At 37.3% G+C, this 20,101-nt stretch overlaps 1 protein-coding gene across 1 annotated transcript in view; it reads right to left on the reverse strand.

The window, feature by feature from the left end:
- LOC146317094 (protein NLRC3-like) overlaps positions 1-20,101 on the reverse strand; it is a 47,987-nt gene that overhangs the window by 11,699 nt on the left and 16,187 nt on the right. The window contains exons 8-11 of the mRNA XM_084733636.1: positions 11,212-11,385; positions 4,282-4,455; positions 2,208-2,381; positions 1,710-1,862 (exon numbers count right to left, since the gene is read on the reverse strand). Coding sequence (XP_084589762.1) covers positions 1,710-1,862; positions 2,208-2,381; positions 4,282-4,455; positions 11,212-11,385 — 675 coding nt within the window. The remainder of the gene's footprint in view (positions 1-1,709; positions 1,863-2,207; positions 2,382-4,281; positions 4,456-11,211; positions 11,386-20,101) is intronic.

A 20,101-nucleotide genomic window follows, 5' to 3' on the forward strand; every position in this document is an offset into this window, starting at 1 on the left:
AACTTTCTTGAGTGGGCGGAACCAGTAAAATTTAAGTATAATCTATCGATTATTCTGCCGATTAATCAAGTAATCAGATAAGAAATATTGTTTTGCATTTTTTTCTATTACATTACTTTTGCTTTATTTAAGAACAATGGTAATATACAAAAGTAAAGGTAGTAATGTCTGCAGAAACCACAAACAGAAGATGGAACTAACTCTTTTAACTGAAACAGTCACAAGGATGTTTTGTTCATGTTAAAATCACAACATTTTTCTTCTGGAGCAGGACAGATGCTCCCAGACCCCCAGAGGACAGGGGACTGGTTTACCAACATGCCACCTTTTTCTCCTCTTATGAGTTTGCACGTCTGTATTTAGTAATAAAAAAAAATAGCAATAAGAATACCATTAAAGTACAACAACAGCAATAAAAATGTTGATTTTTCAAAAAAGTAAACAATAACATGCACAAAAGGTAACTCTTTATTTGCACAACTCTCGCGAGATTTGTGTTCGTTATTTCAACTAAAATAATCAAACTCGCGCGATCTTTCGCAGGTTTAGGGTTCCCATCTAGACACGACCCTCTCTGTCTCTCTGTCAAACTACAGACAGCAGACTGTCTGTAAACAGCACGATGTTACACTCTGCAGTGTTTCACACAAAGACTTTATTTGTGTGGACACCCCGGTTTGGTTTGTCACCAATTTTGTCATTTTTATTTTTTAATCAGTCTGAGAGGACGACGGTATCAGTGATTGATTAGTGATCAGTCTGCCCTCCTCTCCTCCCTCACCTGTTCACTCTGCTGTGAGAAGATCTGAAAGTTTCTCACAGACAAACACAGACTCTCCTGTTTTACGTTTAGGCCTCTTTATACAGTTGTTTAATTTTTTAAGTGCATCTGGTTGGTGTTGATGTCATTAACCATCACGTTAGTTTCTGTTGTAATAAACTCTGTCATTAACAACAGTCTCCTCCACACGCAGCTTCTCTGCAGTTGGTCTGTGCGTTTCCTGATCAGCTTAACCAGCGGCGGAAAGACTAGAAAAGTTGCGCCAGTTAAAATAGAAGCGTCCCGTAAAAAAATAAAATCTATCTATGTCTTCAAACCACAGCTGTTTTTTAAATCAACATTTCAGATCACCAGTGAACATAAAGTCCAGCTGAGGCTGATGGGATGTCATTAGTTCTGCAGGTATTTGGTCATAAACAAAGAACTGGACAGTGTCAGACATTAATGGTAACCATGGTAACAACTAATGAAGCTGAACAAAGAAAGATGCAGCAGTGAAAAGGAGATGAACAGGTAGATAATGGTGTGATTTAGTCCACTTTGTCACAGACACATTCAAATGTTGACCTGATGATGTAAAGTCAGAGGATCACTAACATTGTTACAATTCATCCTGAGGGGAACCTGAAGGTCTGAACCACATTTCATCACGTAACTGTTGAGATATTTCAGTGTGGATCAAAGTGACGTATAGACAGACTGACAGACAGACGTCGCTACATTAAATCTATGGTCATGTTGCCAACATGGCTACAAACTGATCTGAGAACTGATATTTGCATTAACATGTGGCTGGTCAGGTTGAAACACAAGCTGTCGATAATTTTACTAAATGAAATGAGGTGGTTTAATCATCACAGTACAGTACATTATTGTACTTGTTTGTGTGAACACTTCAGGTCAGTTTACAGTAGAAACAGTTTCTTACTTGAAGTCTGAGGGTCCAGGTTCATCACTGAAGTCTGCAGGTTTTTCTTCAGACCAGTCACAGCTGGATCCTGGAGAGTCTGATCTGTCCTTCAAACCACTCGTCATTGGGACTCCAGTCAGCATGACCAGATAATGTTTATCATCAGAAAACCTAAATGTACATACAGGGATATATTTCAGTTACTGTAAGATCAATAAATTGATCATTTATAGCCAATAGTCACACAGTTGAGCTGATACACTGGACACCAGTATGAATATGACTGGATGTTACTGGTCGATGGACGAGCCACTGAAGACAATCAGTGACTGAAAATGTGACTTCAGCCTGAAGGAACTCAACGTTCCAATCTCCTCTCACACCTTCAACTCTCACTTAGCAAAGCAGTCAGTGTACCTGTGATTCCGGAGCTCTGATTGGATGTTAAGTCCAAAGAACCACCTGAGACCAACAAATGGGTTCATCAGCATGGACAGACTTCAACTCACTACTGACCTCAGGGTCTCCAGACTACAGTGTGGACTCTGCAGAAGATCAGACAGAAGCTTCACTCCTGAGTCCTTCAGGTTGTTGTCACTCAGGTCCAGACGTGTCAGATGGGAGGGGTTGGACTTCAGAGCTGAGACCAGAGAAGCACAGCTGATCTCTGACAAACTGCAGTTCTCCAATCTGAATAAAGAATAAATGATGAAGATAAAAATCCATTTAGAATCCTTCAACATGTCAAACGTGTTTCTTTCCTTCTTGAGATTATTTGTTGATATAAATAATCACACATAAAGTCAAATTAATTGTACATTTAAAAGACTATACTGCTTTGTAAAATAGTAAAAATAATTGTTTAAAATGTAATAATTGATCAAATTATTTTGGTAATTTAAATCATATGATATTATAGACCAGTGGAATTGAATATAACACAGTTGATTATTCTGCACAAACATATCAGCACTACAGTGAGTCAGTGTGCTCTGCAGTGTTTGTGGATTCTCTTCTTACCTGAGATCAAATCCCACATCAGAAAATATCAGAGAACGTCAGAGTGTTTGGGAAAACTGTGTAAGTTGGTTTGAAGAAGAAAACTCTTAATAAGAACAGTTAGTGAATGAGGCCCAGTTTGTTTATTCATTGTATTTATGTATTTTATTATAATTCATTTCAAACAACATTATGTTGAATATAAGATGAAACTCACGTGTTTAACAGGTTCAGAGTGAATTTCTGTGTCCTGTGTGGATTTTTCTTCTGATATGAAATTTTAGGTTTGTACCTCAATAAGGGCTGAAAGTATCCATTATTTTAGTAACTGAGTACTTTATCGAGTATAAATTTTTTCCATTAAATTCCTTTTATTTAAAAGCAACAGTAATAAAAACAAAATAAGGAAGAAGGCAGGTCTCTGAAATCAATAAATAACTGTTTCCTCTTTGAAAAATCAATATTTTTATTGTTCATTATTTTATTGCTTTCTTTTATTTTACTCTAACAGTATTCTGATCTGTACTTTTTCATTGTGAAATATTTTTTTAGAAAATATGATATATTTAAAAAATAACAGAACAGAATTAAAAATGAATAAGTGGAGGAGCAACATATATGTTTATGATATTAACACATTAATATCTCACTGGAAAGAAATCTAACACGTTAATGAAGTAAATCATATTCCTGACATCAAAATACTAAGAGATGTTTAGAAACAATGAAGAAGACAGACATCAGTCAGTCTCATTCATCCTGTCCTCTGTCCTCGTCCCTCTGATGCTGATGTGATTCACTTCCTGCAGAGAGACGAGGGACTCTTTGTCTCATCCAGCAGGAAGTTTACAACAGTTTGACTCATTTAAATTTTCATTTTAAACGTAACAAACTAAGTTAAACACTTTGACAGTGAACAGACAGATTTGATTGGAATCATTTAGAATCACTATCAGCCGTGCTAACAGCTAAGCTAACAGCCGAGCTAACAGCTGAGCTAACAGCCGTGCTAACAGCCGAGCTAACAGCTGAGCAAACAGCCGTGCTAACACTCGAGCTAACAGCCGAGCAAACAGCCATGCTAATAGCCGAGCTAACAGCCATGCTAATATTCGAGCTAACAGCCGTGCTAACATCCATGCTAACACTCGAGCTAACAGCCGTGCTAATACTCAAGCTAACAGCTGTGCTAACAGCTGAGCTAAGAGCTGTGTTTGTGTAAAACAGCAGTGATGAGATGAGAGACGGCAGACACAGCAGATTAAAATATCACTTCATGTTTACGTTTGTGCTCGTTATTCAGCTGTACTGATTAAGTATTGGCTTTTCTGCTCTGCACTGATCTCACTGTGTGTGATCAAGATCAATGATCAGACATTATTTTTTTAAAAAGTTTGAAAGAAATATTCCTCCTTGAAGTAAACTTGATGGAATTAAAACAAATATGATTTCAGATGATCTAAATTTAGTTCAAGAAACATGAAAATATAAACAAAATGAAATTTATATCTTTATGGATGGAAGATATGTGTGAACATGAATTATGTTCAACTGTTTATTAAACATATTGGATCTACAACAGTGAACTGACCTCAGAGTCTTCAGTCGACAGTGTGGACTCTCCAGTCCAGCTGACAGAAGCTTCACTCCTGAATCCTTCAGGTTGTTGTAGCTCAGGTCCAGATCTGTCAGATGGGAGGGGTTGGACTTCAGAGCTGAGACCAGAGAAGCACAGCTGATCTCTGACAAACTGCAGCTCCTCAGTCTGAATAAAGAATAAATGATGAAGATAAAAATGCATTTATAATCCTTCAACATGTCAAACGTGTTTCTTTCCTTCTTGAGATTATTTGTTGAAATAAATAATCACACATAAAGTCAAATTAATTGTACATTTAAAAGACTATACTGCTTTGTAAAATAGTAAAAATAATTGTTAAAAATTAATAATTGATCAAATTATTTTGGTAATTTAAATCATATAATATTATAGAACAGTGGAATTGAATATAACACAGTTGATTATTCTGCACAAACATATCAGAACTACAGTGAATCAGTGTGCTCTGCAGTGTTTGTGGATTCTCTTCTTACCTGAGATCAAATCCCACATTAGAAAATATCAGAGAATGTCAGAATGTTTGTGAAAACTGTGTAAGTTGGCTTGAAGAAGAAAACTCTTAATAAGAACAGTTAGTGAATGAGGCCCAGTTTGTTTATTCATTGTATTTATGTATTATTATGGTCGGATGAGCTAAATCCTCCCGCAGCGTGGTGTGAAAATGGTCAAATAAATCGAAAAACTTAACTTCATCAGCATTAAAAAAGTAATAGTGAAGGTTCTTGTTTGAAGTGAACCTACGAAAACTGAAGAAGGACGGATATAACTTAAATCATTTGTAATGCCAAACGTCACCAGATCACAGACCAAGATGTCAGCTGGAGCCAATTCAAGGTTTGATGACTTGGAAAGAAAGTTAGACAAACTTCTAAATCTCCAAACTGCTACCAACACACTGTTGTCATCTGTGGTTCAAAGAGTTGATGCGCTGAATAAAAAAAACGAAATGTTGATAGGCGATATGCAGGAGCAGGTGGTTAAGCAGGAGGCTCATCAACGCCGCATAACAGAGCTTGAAAACAAACTTCAGCTCGCAATGGATTATATTGATCAACTCAAAAATCATCATCGCCAAAATAATCTGAGGCTTCTGAATGTTCGCTGGAGGAAAACGTGGGGATGTTTGCCTTCCTGGTCAAGCTTTTGGACGAAGAGTGGAAAATAAAAGTGAAGGAAGAGGATTTTGAGAGCGCACACCGCCTCAGCCCACTTAAAGACAATGCACCCTTTCCTCGTACCATCATATTTAAAATGCATCATCTCCAGAAGAAAATTATGATCCTGAAGGCTGCAAGTAGATGAGAACCAGGTGAGAAAACATCAAGGTTCTGAATCATCCCGGACATCTCGACACAGCTAAGGAAGAAACGAGAGGCATTCTGGCCTGTGAGAGAACAAATGCATAAACTTGACATTAAAACCAAACTTCGGTATCCAGCGGTCCTGCAAGTTCAAGAAGGTGATGAGACAAGGGAGTTTGGAACACCACTGGAGGCCCTTCAGGAGCTCCGGAAAAATCATCCGTCCCTTTCTCAAGAGCATTTGCAGTAACAATGAAGAAATTAAAGACATCAACAACCCACAGACTCAAGTAAGGACAATTTGGGGCTAAATGATATGTTAAGAAAAAAAATGTGATCCTCTTAATGTATAAGTGAAATATGTCGATGTTTTTGTCGATTAGTTTTGTTTGTTAGGTCTACAGTAAGGCTTTTGCCATATATATTATTTACTTTCTTCTAATAGCGCGGGGATGGGGAGAGATAAAGTTGAGAGGGGGATATAAGAATATAGGGACAGAGGATATGGGAATGAAGTAGGGCTGCGTGGTATACATGGTATGACGGTAGAAACGATATAAATTTGGCCACGGTAGAGATTTGTGCTCTGCCGTCATACTGTCGATGATGTCATCGCACCTGCCTTCGTGTGAAAATGCCCGCAAGCACAGCAACGGCGGAGAAGGAGGGGCTGGTAAAAAAACAAACAAAAAAACGGTGCTACATCCGTGATTTGGACGTGGTTCGGGTTTAAAAAGTCGGATGTTGAGCAGAAAAATGTCATCTGCAAGATGAGTGTCCGAGTCCGGACCCAGACGCCGCCGTATACAGACCCGGACCTATAACCAGCAAATTATTAATAGATTTTATTTTTTACGGGACGCTTCTATTTTAACTGGCGCAACTTTTCTAGTCTTTCCGGTGCTGGTTTAGCTGATCAGGAAACGCACAGACCAACTAAGTTTATTACAACAGTCGAAACTAACGTGATGGTTAATGACATCGACACCAACCAGATGCACTTATGAAATGAAACAACTGTATAAGGAGCCCTATATGTAAAACAGGAGAGTCTCTGTTTCTCTGTGAGAAACTCGTGAACAGGTGAGGGAGGAGAGGAGGGCAGATTGATCACTAATCAATCACTGATACCATCGTCCTCTCGGACTGATTAAAAATAAAAATGCCAAAATTGGCGACAAACCAAACCGGGGTGTCCACACAAATGAAGTCTTTATGTGAAACACTGCAGAGTGTAACATTGTGCTGTTTACAGACAGTCTGCTGTCTATAGTTTGACAGAGACACAGAGAGGGTCGTGTCTAGAAGGGAACCCTAGACCCGCGAGATTGTGCAAATAAAGAGTTACCTTCTAGACACAACTGAAAAAGGTGCGCAGCTCCAATAATAGAAAATCATGTCGTGTGGTCGATGTTTTTAATGTGGCGGGTCGCCATAAATAAAACACTATTCACTGAACCACAGAGAGTCACTGATCACTGACCTGCTGAGATGGAAAAAATACTCAGATTCTTTACTTAGGTATATTTTACAGATTTTTACAGGATTACAAAACCTTTTCACTGTTTTTGCCATTTCCCTTATAGAAAACCTCTCTTACTTGAAGTACTGTTTACAATATCCGCTTTATTTTTGTAAGAATTTTTGTACTTCTGAGGCACTATCCTTACTTCTGTTGTTCTTCTGCACAATAAATGCTCAAAAAATTACATTATATATTTGCTTTTTGTTGTTGTTGTTTTTTAAATCAATTTAGTTTTGCTTTGGGACTACAAAACCCATTCAGAAACAGTTCCATTATAAGTTTTACACCGCAACATTTATACCGCGATAAATACCGTTACCATGAAGGGATTCAATTTATACCGTGATATGAATTTTGGGTCATAATGCCCAGCCCCAGTATTAGAAAAATTTGAATTTCCTGAGGAACTCATTGACATGATTAAGACAATTTATAAGTCACCAACAGCACAGGTCTATGTTAATGGAACCTTATCTGAGGTATTTACATTAAGAAGAGGCACGCAGCAAGGTTGACCATTATCTCCCTCCTTATTTGCGTTGGCGATTGAACCTTTAGCTCAGAAAATCCGACAGACGGAGGAAGTGATGGGTATAAACGTTGGTAAAGAAAGGTATAAATTGAGTTTATTTGCTGATGATTTGATTCTATATTTTACGAATATTAAAAAATCTCTTCCGAAGGCAATGAAGATCATAGAGGAATTTTCAAAAATTTCTGGCTATAAGATTAACCTTGAAAAAACTGAATTGATGCAAATTAATGAAAGATCTGGGAGCCTTCAAGAGGAATTTAAGAATTTCCAATGGAAGAAAAAGATTTGATATCTTGGATGTAATATAAGCCCGGAAAAAAACAATTATACAAAGATAACTATCTTTCTCTAATTAATGATCTGAAAATCAGCATCGATAAATGGGCGGATCTACCTATAAATTTAATGGGAAGAATAAATTTGTTTAAAATTATATGGTTGCCAAAATTTCTTTTTATTTTTCTATTCTATTTCGTTAATTCCTCCAAAACATTTTTTTACATGGCTCAATGCTTTACTCACCTCCTTAATTTGGGCTAATAAAGCACACAGGTTGAGTAAAACAACTTTGCAAAATGTAAGAACTGAAGGAGGTCTTAAGCTTCCGAATCTAGAGCTGTACTACTATGCTTCTCAGATGTTCTATATTGATCGTATAATCGATAACACAGGGGAAGAGCCCTGGATAAATATTGAAAACCAACAGTTAAAGCCTCACAACTTATTTACTGCTCTGTTTACAAAACACAATATAAAAGTATCTAATTTTGTTATAAATAGCACATTAAAAACATGGAAGAGAATTGAAAATATATTAGGTGTGCAACTTAGTATACCCAGGAACACAGAGCTTTTATTTGTCAATAGAAAATACATTGTCTGAGGATAACAAACTAAAGCAATTCAACAAGGTTTGGGAACACATATATGTTGCTTTATAAGATTTAAAACAAAAATAACTGGTGGCAGAAGTGATAAGGGGGGACTCTGGTGGAGATCAAGGACATAGAACTATTGTGAGTTGTGTATTAATGTGTGTGGGTGTTTGAATGTTGTGGGGGTGAGTGAATTGGAATGACAGAAATGTGAATACCAGGTAGGAATGAAAGTCTTGTGTCTTGTATTTTATGTTTTGTGTATATAAATGTATGGAGGGAGTGATGTTTTGGGTTTCATGACACCATTTAAGGATAGGACATGTTATGGAAAACATATTATGTGTTTAAAGGCATTATTAGTTTTGTGGTTGAAAGATTTTAAGTAAAACCTCATGGTGTATAGTATGAAATCAATAAAGATAATTATACAAAAATGTATTTATATATTTTATTATAATTCATTTCAAACAACATTATGTTGAATATAAGATGAAACTCAGGTGTTTAACAGGTTTCTGTATCCTGTGTGGATTTTTCTTCTGATATGAAGGTTTTAGGTTTGTACCTCAACAAGGGCTGAAAGTATCCATTATTTTAGTAACTGAGTACTTTATCGAGTATAATATCGATTATTCTGGTGATTCATCGAGCAACTGGATAAGAAATATTGTACACTGCAATTTTTTCCATTAAATTCCAAGAGCAACAGTAATAAAAACAAAATAAGGAAGAAGGCGTTATTTATTGAAATCAATAAATAACGGTTTCCTCTTTGAAAAATCAATGTTTTTATTGTTCATTATTTTATTGCTTTCTTTTATTTTACTCTAACAGTATTCTGATCTGTACTTTTCCATTGCTAAATTTTTTTTATTTTTTTTTTTTTTAGAAAATATGATATTTAAAAAGTAACAGAATAGAATTAAAAATGAATAAGTGGAGGAGCAACAGTAATGTTTATGATATTAACACATTAATATCTCACTGGAAAGAAATCTAACACGTTAATGAAGTAAATCATATTCCTGACATCAAAATACTGAGAGATGTTTAGAAACAATGAAGAAGACAGACATCAGTCAGTCTCATTCATCCTGTCCTCTGTCCTCGTCCCTCTGATGCTGATGTGATTCACTTCCTGCAGAGAGACGAGGGACTCTTTGTCTCATCCAGCAGGAAGTTTACAACAGTTTGACTCATTTAAATTTTCATTTTAAATGTAACAAACTAAGTTAAACACTTTGACAGTGAACAGACAGATTTGATTGGAATCATTTAGAATCACTATCAGCCGTGCTAACAGCTAAGCTAACAGCCGAGCTAACAGCTGAGCTAACAGCTGAGCAAACAGCCGTGCTAACACTCGAGCTAACAGCCGAGCAAACAGCCATGCTAATAGCTGAGCTAACAGCCATGCTAATATTTGAGGTAACAGCCGTGCTAACATCCATGCTAACACTCGAGCTAACAGCCGTGCTAATACTCGAGCTAACAGCTGTGCTAACAGCTGAGCTAAGAGCTGTGTTTGTGTAAAACAGCAGTGATGAGATGAGAGACGGCAGACACAGCAGATTAAAATATCACTTCATGTTTACGTTTGTGCTTTTTTGTACTTTTCCATTGTTAATTTTTTTTTTTATTTAGAAAATATGATATTTAAAAAGTAACAGAATAGAATTAAAAATGAATAAGTGGAGGAGCAACAGTAATGTTTATGATATTAACACATTAATATCTCACTGGAAAGAAATCTAACACGTTAATGAAGTAAATCATATTCCTGACATCAAAATACTGAGAGATGTTTAGAAACAATGAAGAAGACAGACATCAGTCAGTCTCATTCATCCTGTCCTCTGTCCTCGTCCCTCTGATGCTGATGTGATTCACTTCCTGCAGAGAGATGAGGGACTCTTTGTCTCATCCAGCAGGAAGTTTACAACAGTTTGACTCATTTTAATTTTCATTTTAAATGTGACAAACTGAAAGTAATCATTTCAACTCATTATCAGCAGAGCTAACAGCCGTGCTAAGACTTGAGCTAACAGCCGAGAAAACAGCCGTGCTAATACTCGAGCTAACAGCTGTACTAACAGCCGAGCTAACATCCATGCTAACACTCGAGCTAACAGCCGAGCAAACACTCAAGCTAGCAGCTGTGCTAACACTCGAGCTAACAGCCGAGCAAACAGCCATGCTAATAGCCAAGCTAACAGCTGTGCTAACAGCTGTGTTTGTGTAAAACAGCAGTAATGAGATGAGAGACGGCAGAAAGAGCAGATTAAAATATCGCTTCATGTTTACATGTTTGTGCTCGTTCTGAAGGATCAATATCAATGATCAGACATTATTTTTAAAAAAAGGTTGAAAGAAATATTCCTCCTTGAAGTAAACTTGATGGAATTAAAACAAATACGATTTCAGATGATCTTCTGTATCCAGATGTGACCATTTACCAAAAATTAACATTAATTCACTTTAACAACCAACCAGTTTCTTTAAGAAACAAAAGTCTTTTGTGACTGACGACTAAATTTAGTTCAAGAAACATGAAAATATAAACAAAATGAAATTTATATCTTTATGGATGGAAGATATGTGTGAACATGAATTATGTTCAACTGTTTATTAAACATATTGGATCTACAACAGTGAACTGACCCCAGAGTCTTCAGTCGACAGTGTGGACTCTCCAGTCCAGCTGACAGAAGCTTCACTCCTGAATCCTTCAGGTTGTTGACACTCAGGTCCAGATCTGTCAGATGGGAGGGGTTGGACTTCAGAGCTGAGACCAGAGAAGCACAGCTGATCTCTGACAAACTGCACCACCTCAATCTGAATAAAGAATAAATGATGAAGATAAAAATCCATTTATAATCCAATCAGATGTGTTGAGGTTTTAAATGTGCAGCTCAACATTACTATGTCGTAATCAATGAACTTTTCTCTAAAATGAGCAGAGTGACTTTGTCATTGTGTTATTGTGGATCATCATAATGTCAGCCTTCTACACACATCATCCAAATGAAGCTGAGAAATGATCGAGGCATCACTGAAAGACAGAAGGTTTGGAGCAGGAGGGAAGATCACAATAACTGAGAGACACGGAGAGAAAGAGAGAGGAGACCAAGACAGACGGAAGAACCAAGGGCAGCATCCCGGGACTGAGGCTCCGGGTTCCTTAGAGAGACCAAATGACTGTGAGGGGAGAGAAGCTCAGGAGAACCACAACAGGTGGAATGAGAGAACTGTGAGAACACATGAGGATCATCATACACACACAGCCTACATGAACATGTTTCTACACTGGAATATTAATGGATGGACATCAGAAAATCATGAACTCAGAATATCCATTCTATAATCAATTAATGAGGACACTGTTTCCTTAAATGAGACTCATCTTCACTGAGTTGGAGGAACATTTATGGTTTTGGTCTAAATAGAAAAACACATGAAAGCATTTCGAGCATCGGGGGGTGTGGGGTTGTTAGTGAGGTCAAACTGATTCAAACATATAAGACTGAAATGAGAGAAAAGCTTGATGGTATTAAAGGCCTTTTATTTCAACTGAAGGTATCTGTGTTTTGTTTTGTTATATTTTCTTGAAAATTCTGCCTGATGAAGAGATGCATCATCTGTTTTATCAACTGTTCAGTCAGATTTATCATCTCTCAGAAGAAGATGAAATTTATATTTGTGGAGATTTAAATGGTAATATTTGGTAATATGGAAGATTTTATCCCTGATATAAACTCTATTCTCCAGTGAGCTGCAACTGATCATCATGTTCATAAACACACAGAAACATTTCAAGAATTTTTAAGAGATTCCAGGATGTTTGTTCTTAATGGAAGGATAAATCCTCCATGTGATCATTTTACATCAGAGTCAGCAAAAAGAAAAGCTGTGGTTAATTACATGGTAACTCCATCTGAATGTCTAGAAAACTGCTTAGAACTGAAGGTGTTGCTCGTCTCACAGGTGGTTGAGGATAGAACCTTATTTAATGTGACAGCTGATCATTATTGATCAATCATTATTGATCAGCAGATCATTCATCACTGTGGATGAACTTTAGTGTTGGTTAGAAAATGTTCCAGTTTCAAAAAAATATATTTTGCAGCTAAACAGAAAACAGAGTGAAAAAAAACCTGAGCCAGATACCTTCTTAGAATCAGACATGAGTTCTACAGCTGTGATGAAACTTACTAAGAAAATACAAGAAAATCACAAGAGGATGAGGATAAATGGTGTAATGAGTTTTGTGCATTAGTGCAACAGAATTTAGGAAATCAAGACAGAATAAACCTTATTGGAATAAAGAGATGATTTATGATCAGACATGTACAGCGCTGATTATCTTTTTTCAAACATAAAGATCACAGTTTAAGGAAGCAGCGTCAGATAATTTACTAAAATAAATCATATATTTTTGACAAAAAAGTAAAGCTCTTTAAACAAAGATGTCAGAGAAGACAAACGTTATATTTGGAGCAAATACAAACAAAGAATACAAAACGTTTTTGTAGTGAAATAAACAATTTGGGCCAAAAACACGTTTAAAAGATTCCTATGCATGTCTGATGTGATGGAAAAATATCATCAGACTTGGATACAATATTAAAGGAATGGGAGGGAACTTTTTCACATCTCTTCTCAGGACAATCTGAAAACTTGGAGCATGAATTTTATGAATATATATGCCAAAAGAAGAGGGAATATAAAAAAGGATGATAGTGATGGATTTTTAAACAGAGAGCTGTGTGGAGAAGAAGTTCAAAAAGTCACTGACACTCTGAAGGTTTAGAAAGTTTACAGTAAAGATGAGTTGACTAATGAAGTGCTGAAATCTCCAGAAATGTTTGGTTCATTGTACCATCCACTGAAAACATGCTTTGATTATAATATTGTTCCCTCCATTTGGTTCAGATCAATTATAACTCCTGTTCTAAAATCCGAAGGTGTAATTAAACTACGTGACATTAGTTTATTGATTACTGAATATAAACTGTTTTCCTCAATTTTAAAGAATAGATGAGTACAGTTTTTTTTTTTTTTTTTTTTTTTTAAACTTTCTTTTTATTGATTTTTTCCAATAGAAAAAACAGGACAAACATATAAATATACACACAACAAAGGTACAATAGACAGGGTCATCCATAGCAAAATACAATGACATGTTAACAACGGGCTGGCAGACATCAGGTTAGTGAATCATGTCTAGGGGCTAAGGCACCCATAGTTCTCCAGTCTTTCTCAGTCCACAGTGGCTCATGGCTCAGGGGAAAAATACAGTAATAATAATAAAAATAAAAACAATCAAATAAAATAAAACTACAGGTTTTCCCACACAGAGTATGCAATTACCTCTCATCTATGTAATTCCTCCATTTTTTCCAGTATTGGTCACCTTTTTCGGTATTGTATCTCAGGGAAAACGTCAACCTTTCCATGTTATAGATTTCTTCAACTATTCCTGTCCAGTCTGAAATTGTTGGACACTCCTTGTTCAGCCAATTCCTGGTTATTGCCTTTTTGCTACTAGCCAATAATATTTGTAATAGATATCTGTCTTGTTTATTTATCTCAGTTGGTATATTTCCCAAATATACAACACCGAAACTGACGCCCAGCTGCAAATTGATTATTGAATTGATTGCTGCTATAATGTTTTCCCAATAAGGTGAAATTATGGGACATTCCCAGAATATGTGACAATGGCCAGCTGACACATTACCACACCCTCTCCAACATCGTCCCTGAACTGGATTATTGGTCTGTAAACTTTTAATTCTGGGAGTTATAAAGAATCTTAGGGTATTTTTCCAGATGAATTCCCTCCACAGATCTGAGCTAGAAGTAGTGGACATTGTCTTACAGATATTTAACCAATCATCTTCAGATATCTGCGTGTTAGCTTCTTTTTCCCACCTTGATTTAATATACATTGTGGAGAAACCTCTGTCCTTCTGTAAAGCTAAATAAATCCTGGAGATCAGTTTTCTGCTCAAATTTCCTTTATAGGCTTTAGCAAATATCTCTATCAGGTTCATTCCTTCTTCTCCAATTGTTTTGATGTTTTTATTAAAATAATCTCTCAATTGAAAATATCTGAAGAGATCCTGTTTTTCCAAATTGTGTTTTTTCCTGAGGTAATCAAAAGAGACCAAGACAGTATCAGTAGAAACTGTACAGTAAGAGGTAATACCTAGATTTGTCCAATATGTAAATCTGCTGTCCAGTTTGGCTGGCGTGAAATCTGTATCGAATGCTACCCAGCGTAATAGACGTGCATTTCTTTCAGATTTAGAGTCTTTAAGAATTTTGTACCATATGTTTAAAGGGTTTATAATCAAATTAGTTAATTTATCTGTCGATAAGTACTTTTTCAAGAGAGTTTTGTCTCCCAACACAGATGGGAGAGGTTCACATATAAAACTTTGTTCTAATTCTTTCCATTTTGCATCACATTCCGGATCACACCAACCAACCAGGAAGCGCAACTGTGCCGCTCTGTAATAATCCTCCAGACAGGGTAGAGCCCTGCCACCTTTATCTTTTGGCAACTGTAGTGTCTGAAATCTAATCCGCGGTCTTTGTTTTGCCCAAATAAAAGTAGATATCATCCTATTCCATTCATTAAATTGCTTTGGTGGTATCTCAATTGGCAACGATTGGAAGAGGTACAGGAGGCGGGGCAGCACGTTCATCTTAACAATGTCTATCCGGTTGTACATATTTGTCGGTAGTAAGGACCAGCGGTTTAAGTCTGTCTTGATGTCAGCTGTTATAGAGATATAGTTGTAGTCATAAATGGTAGTTAAGTCCTTTGGTATTCGTACTCCAAGGTATTTCATAATATTATTTGTCAGTTTAAATTTACATGTTGTATAAATATTTTCATGTGGATTCAGATTATAGGTTAGAGTTTGGGTTTTATGTAAATTTAGTTTATAGCCAGAGTATGAGCCAAATTTTTCAAGTAGACGTAACAATTTAGGGAGACTTACTTTGGGGTTGCTAAGGGTCATAAGAATATCGTCCGCATATAAACAAATTTTATATTGTGTGTTTCCAATCAGTACACCAGTTATGTCCTTATCCTCTCTTATCGCCTGAGCCAATGGCTCAATAAAAAGAGCAAAAAGTGTAGGGCTAAGGGGGCACCCCTGACGACAACCCCTCTCAAGAGATATTGTATTAGACAGAGACCCATTAATTTTTATTCTGGCTGTGGGAGAGCAGTATAGGGAGTTCAAACACCCAATTACCTGATCATTGAAGCCGAAACGTCTAAGAACCAAATACAAATATTTCCAACGAACAGAATCAAAAGCCTTTTCAGCATCAAGGCTAATGGCTATAGATTCCCTGTCACTACTTCTCATCCGATTAATAAGGTGGAGAGCTCGTTGCACGTTGTCTTGAGTTTGCCTGTGCTTCACAAAGCCAGTCTGATCTGGGTCTATCAAATCTGGGACAATGTCCTCCATCCTTTTTGCTAGTATTGATGCATATAATCTGCAATCCATGTTTAGCACTGATATGGGTCTATACGAGCTACATTGTGTCTTGTCCTTACCTGGTTTGGGGATCACTGAAATTATAGCTTGCATCCAGGAAGGCGGTGTCTCCCCGCCCCTCAGGACATAATTAAAGCATTTTTTGAGTATCGGTATAAGGATTTTTCGAAAGGTTTTATACCATGCCGCTGGATAGCCATCAGCTCCTGGCATTTTACCTGTTTTCAATCTTGATATGGCTCTATTAATTTCTTCATCCGTAATGTCTTGGGTCATTATTTTATTTTGCTCTGTTCCCACCGATGGTAAATCTAAAGATGATAAAAAATCTGACACAGCTACTGATTCAGCTGCCTGGGGTTGCGAATATAAATTCTTATAATAAGTTTCAAATGTGTTTTGAATATCCTCCAGTTCGTGACACATTCTATCAGTCCATGGGTCTTTAATTTTGTGAATAAATCTCTCTGCCAATTGTTTGCGTATCTTCCACGCAAGCAATTTTTTAGATTTAGGGCCATTTTCATAGAATGATTGTTTAATAAATTTAAGTCTTTTTTCCATTTGATTTTCGTATATGTTATTCAGAGTTTGTTTTGTGTCTCTGATTTGGTTTAGGACATCATTATCATTATTCTTCATGTGTCTGGTTTCCAGGGATTTTAATTTTGCAGTCAGATCATTAATTTGTTTCTCTTTTTCTTTCTTCTTACGTGCTGACCACATTATTAGTTTGCCTCTGACAACTGATTTGGCCGCATCCCATAGTGTACTGGGAGACACCATCTCGTTATCATTAAACAACATATACTCTTCAAATTCTTTCTCTATATATTTTCGACACTGGGAGTCATTTAAGAGGCTAGTATTTAGTCTCCACAGGGTCTCTTTAGGTCTGTTATCTAAATGCAGTGTCAAATATACCCCGGCATGATCTGAAATATCTCTTACCCCTATGTCACATTTTAAAATCCTATGCATGTCAGTTTTAAACATAAAAAAATAATCAATTCTTGAATACATACAATGTGAGTGGGAGAAGAAAGTAAAACATTTATCAGTCGGATGTAATTCACGCCATACATCCAACATGCTTATTTCTTTAAGCATTTTTTTGGTGTACAATGCTTCAGGTTTTATATTTTTTGTTCTACTTGTAGAGTCTAAGGTGGGGTGTAAATTAATATTCCAGTCACCTGCGCTTATCAGCACACCTGATGTTTCTGTAGCGATCATGTTAAATACCTTTTTAATAAGTCCTTTATTAGTTCCTGGTGGTCTATAAAAATTAAATAATGTTACTTCTTTATTATCGATTAAACCTTTAACCAATAAGTAACGCCCTTCTTTATCTGTAATTTGTGAAGAAAACTGGAAATTTACTCTGTTCGAAATTAATATTGCTACACCTCTTGCACTTCCTTTCTCAAATGAGGAGTAAAATGAATTCTTAAATCCCATTTTGCACAGTTTCCCATGTTCAATATTTGTAAGGTGAGTCTCTTGCCAGAAGATTATATCTTGCTTCTCCCTTTTCATTTTGGCAATGGCCTTACTCCTCTTGATGGGATTATTTAGCCCATTAACATTAAGAGTGATCACTCTGTACTCTTGATGATGCGTTTCAATTGTTGGAAAAAAAACAGGTTTACCCTAATAGTCAAACGTCCATAGATGACCAGAACAACAAAACATCTGTCTATGTACAAAAGTAGAACGTAACATATGAACCTAACATACATAATGAACATTCGTAACTTCCATCCTAGAAGTGTAGTTTCAACTTCTAATTTGGGAGGGGAGTCCCTTAACCTAGAAGGTGCCCCTCCCCGTGTCACCCGCTCTCTCTGACAGGATAACATCAGAGCAGTGCACGTAGAAAAGTAAACATTGGCTCCCAGACATACAGTCAATTTAACTGGCAAAGGTTTATAATAGAGAAACAAACCTGATCATGCTATACAGTCTGGTGTGGTGTTGGATGTAATAGTCTTACCAGTTTCTACAGGTTACTCAGTTATTCACGATACCAAAACCTTTCATGAAGCCTCCTCATTGCGACGAAACCCCTTCAGTTTGTCCTGAATATGTTTGAGGCAGACCTCCTGCTGTCGGCGTGAGTTCGGGCCCGCTGTTTCCCACGGAGTTTGTTTTGATCTCTTCGGGGGTGCGCTCTGCGCGGGGGGGTCTGCTCCATGTCCGTCCGGGATAAGTCCCCTCTTCCTCAGGTCATCAGTCGTCTCCTCCACAGTGTTATAGATAATTGGCCCCGTGTCGAAAAACACTCTGAATTTCGCTGGGTAAAGCATCTGGAAACGGATGCCCTTCTCCTTGAGAGCTTTTCTGATGAAGGTGTATGCCTTTCTTTTCACGTGTATTTCTGTGGGGTAGTCCTGCTCAAAAAACACTCGTTTTCCATTGTAGTAAATTTCCTTTTTTCTCCAAGCGGAGCGGAGTACCTGCTCTTTGGTTGTATACTCCAGGAAATATACAAGCACGGACCTGGGATTGGAATCTTGCGGTGGTCTGGGTCCCAGTGATCGGTGGCAGCGTTGAATACCGAGGGGGGTGGTGAGAGTGAGTTCATTCTTGAGAAACTGCTCCAGAAAAGTTTTCATGTTGTCCCCCTCGGCCCCCTCTGCAATACCGTAGATACGGATGTTATTCCTCCGGGAACGAGCCTCTAGGTCCGTTAACTGAGCTTGAATGGATTTTTGGAGTTCAAGTGTGTACGTTAACAACTCCGCATGCTCGGCGTGACTTTCCTCCATGTCAGCCACTCTCTGCTCCGTTGCCTCAACTCTATCCGTTATTTCTTTTAACTCAGATGAAATGCCGTTTAGTTTCGTACACATTTCTCCTCGGAAGTCCACCAGCTCGCTCTTGAGTGTCCCTATTGCCTCGTTCAGGTCTTTTTTCACATCCACAGTAACCGCCTGTATCTCAGCAATTATCTTTGTTTGAATAGCCTCCATAGCCTCTTGCTCAACTAGTATGCTAACGTTAGCTGTATCCTCACTTTCTGACGGCAAGTTATCGTCTTTTCCTGGGTTTCTTTGTGAATTCTGTCTGGTCTGTCTTTTCTTTCCCCCTGTCATGCTACATTGATATCTTTTCTGCGTGATTATCCAGTATTTTTTAGGGGGAAATAACGCCGTCTGGGAGCCGCTGTTTTTTGCTGCCGTTTGCTCCTACGCCATACCGGAAGTCTCAGATGAGTACAGTTTTTAGAAGAAAACAGAGGAGAAAAACAGTTTGTGGAAGGGAAGAGTCTGTATAGATCATATCAGTACAGTATGTACTGAGCTTCAGAATAGATTGAAATACAATCAGTCCACATTCACCTGCTTTATTGATTTTCAAAAGGCCTTTGATTTTGTTGATCATGAGCTCCTAAAATTGAATCTTTACCAAATAAGCTGTTCAGTCTTTATATGGGTCACCTGCTGCAGGTGTAAAGGTGACTGAATATCTTACAGGATGGTTTTCCTCTGCTGTCAGTCAAGGGGACATCCTCTCACTGTTTTTATTCATGATTTGGTGAGAGAGATAAAGCACAGAGGAAAAGGCCTTTATGTGGCCGTGTACTTGTACATATTCTTTTGTATGTGGATGATTTTATTTTGATGTCAGAAAATGAGGAAGATTTCTGAATGATGTTGTCATGTGTTGCTGAACAGTGTAAAAACTGGAGAAAGAAAACACCAGTAATGGACTTTGAAAAACCAGGTGGAGGAAGGAGAACTTTACAGTTTTACCTTGATGAGGAACAACTTGAATTTACAGATAAATATAAGTATCTTGGTTTTTTCTTGATGACAGTGTGTTTTTTTCTACATGGTACATCAGCTCTAGCAGACTCTGCAGGTCGGGCACTGAGAGCTGTGATTTGTTAAACTAAGTTAATGAAAGGTCTGGATTATTCTACACATCAAACATGTCTATGTCATATGTTAGATTATGTGTCAGGAATATGGGCTTATAAAAACTTGCAGTAAAGTGGACATGTCCACAACAGAGCAGGT

The sequence above is a fragment of the Lutjanus erythropterus genome, chromosome 13 (genome assembly GCF_056507025.1).
Source record: "Lutjanus erythropterus isolate fLutEry1 chromosome 13, fLutEry1.hap2, whole genome shotgun sequence".
Taxonomy (NCBI): Eukaryota; Metazoa; Chordata; class Actinopteri; order Lutjaniformes; family Lutjanidae; genus Lutjanus; species Lutjanus erythropterus.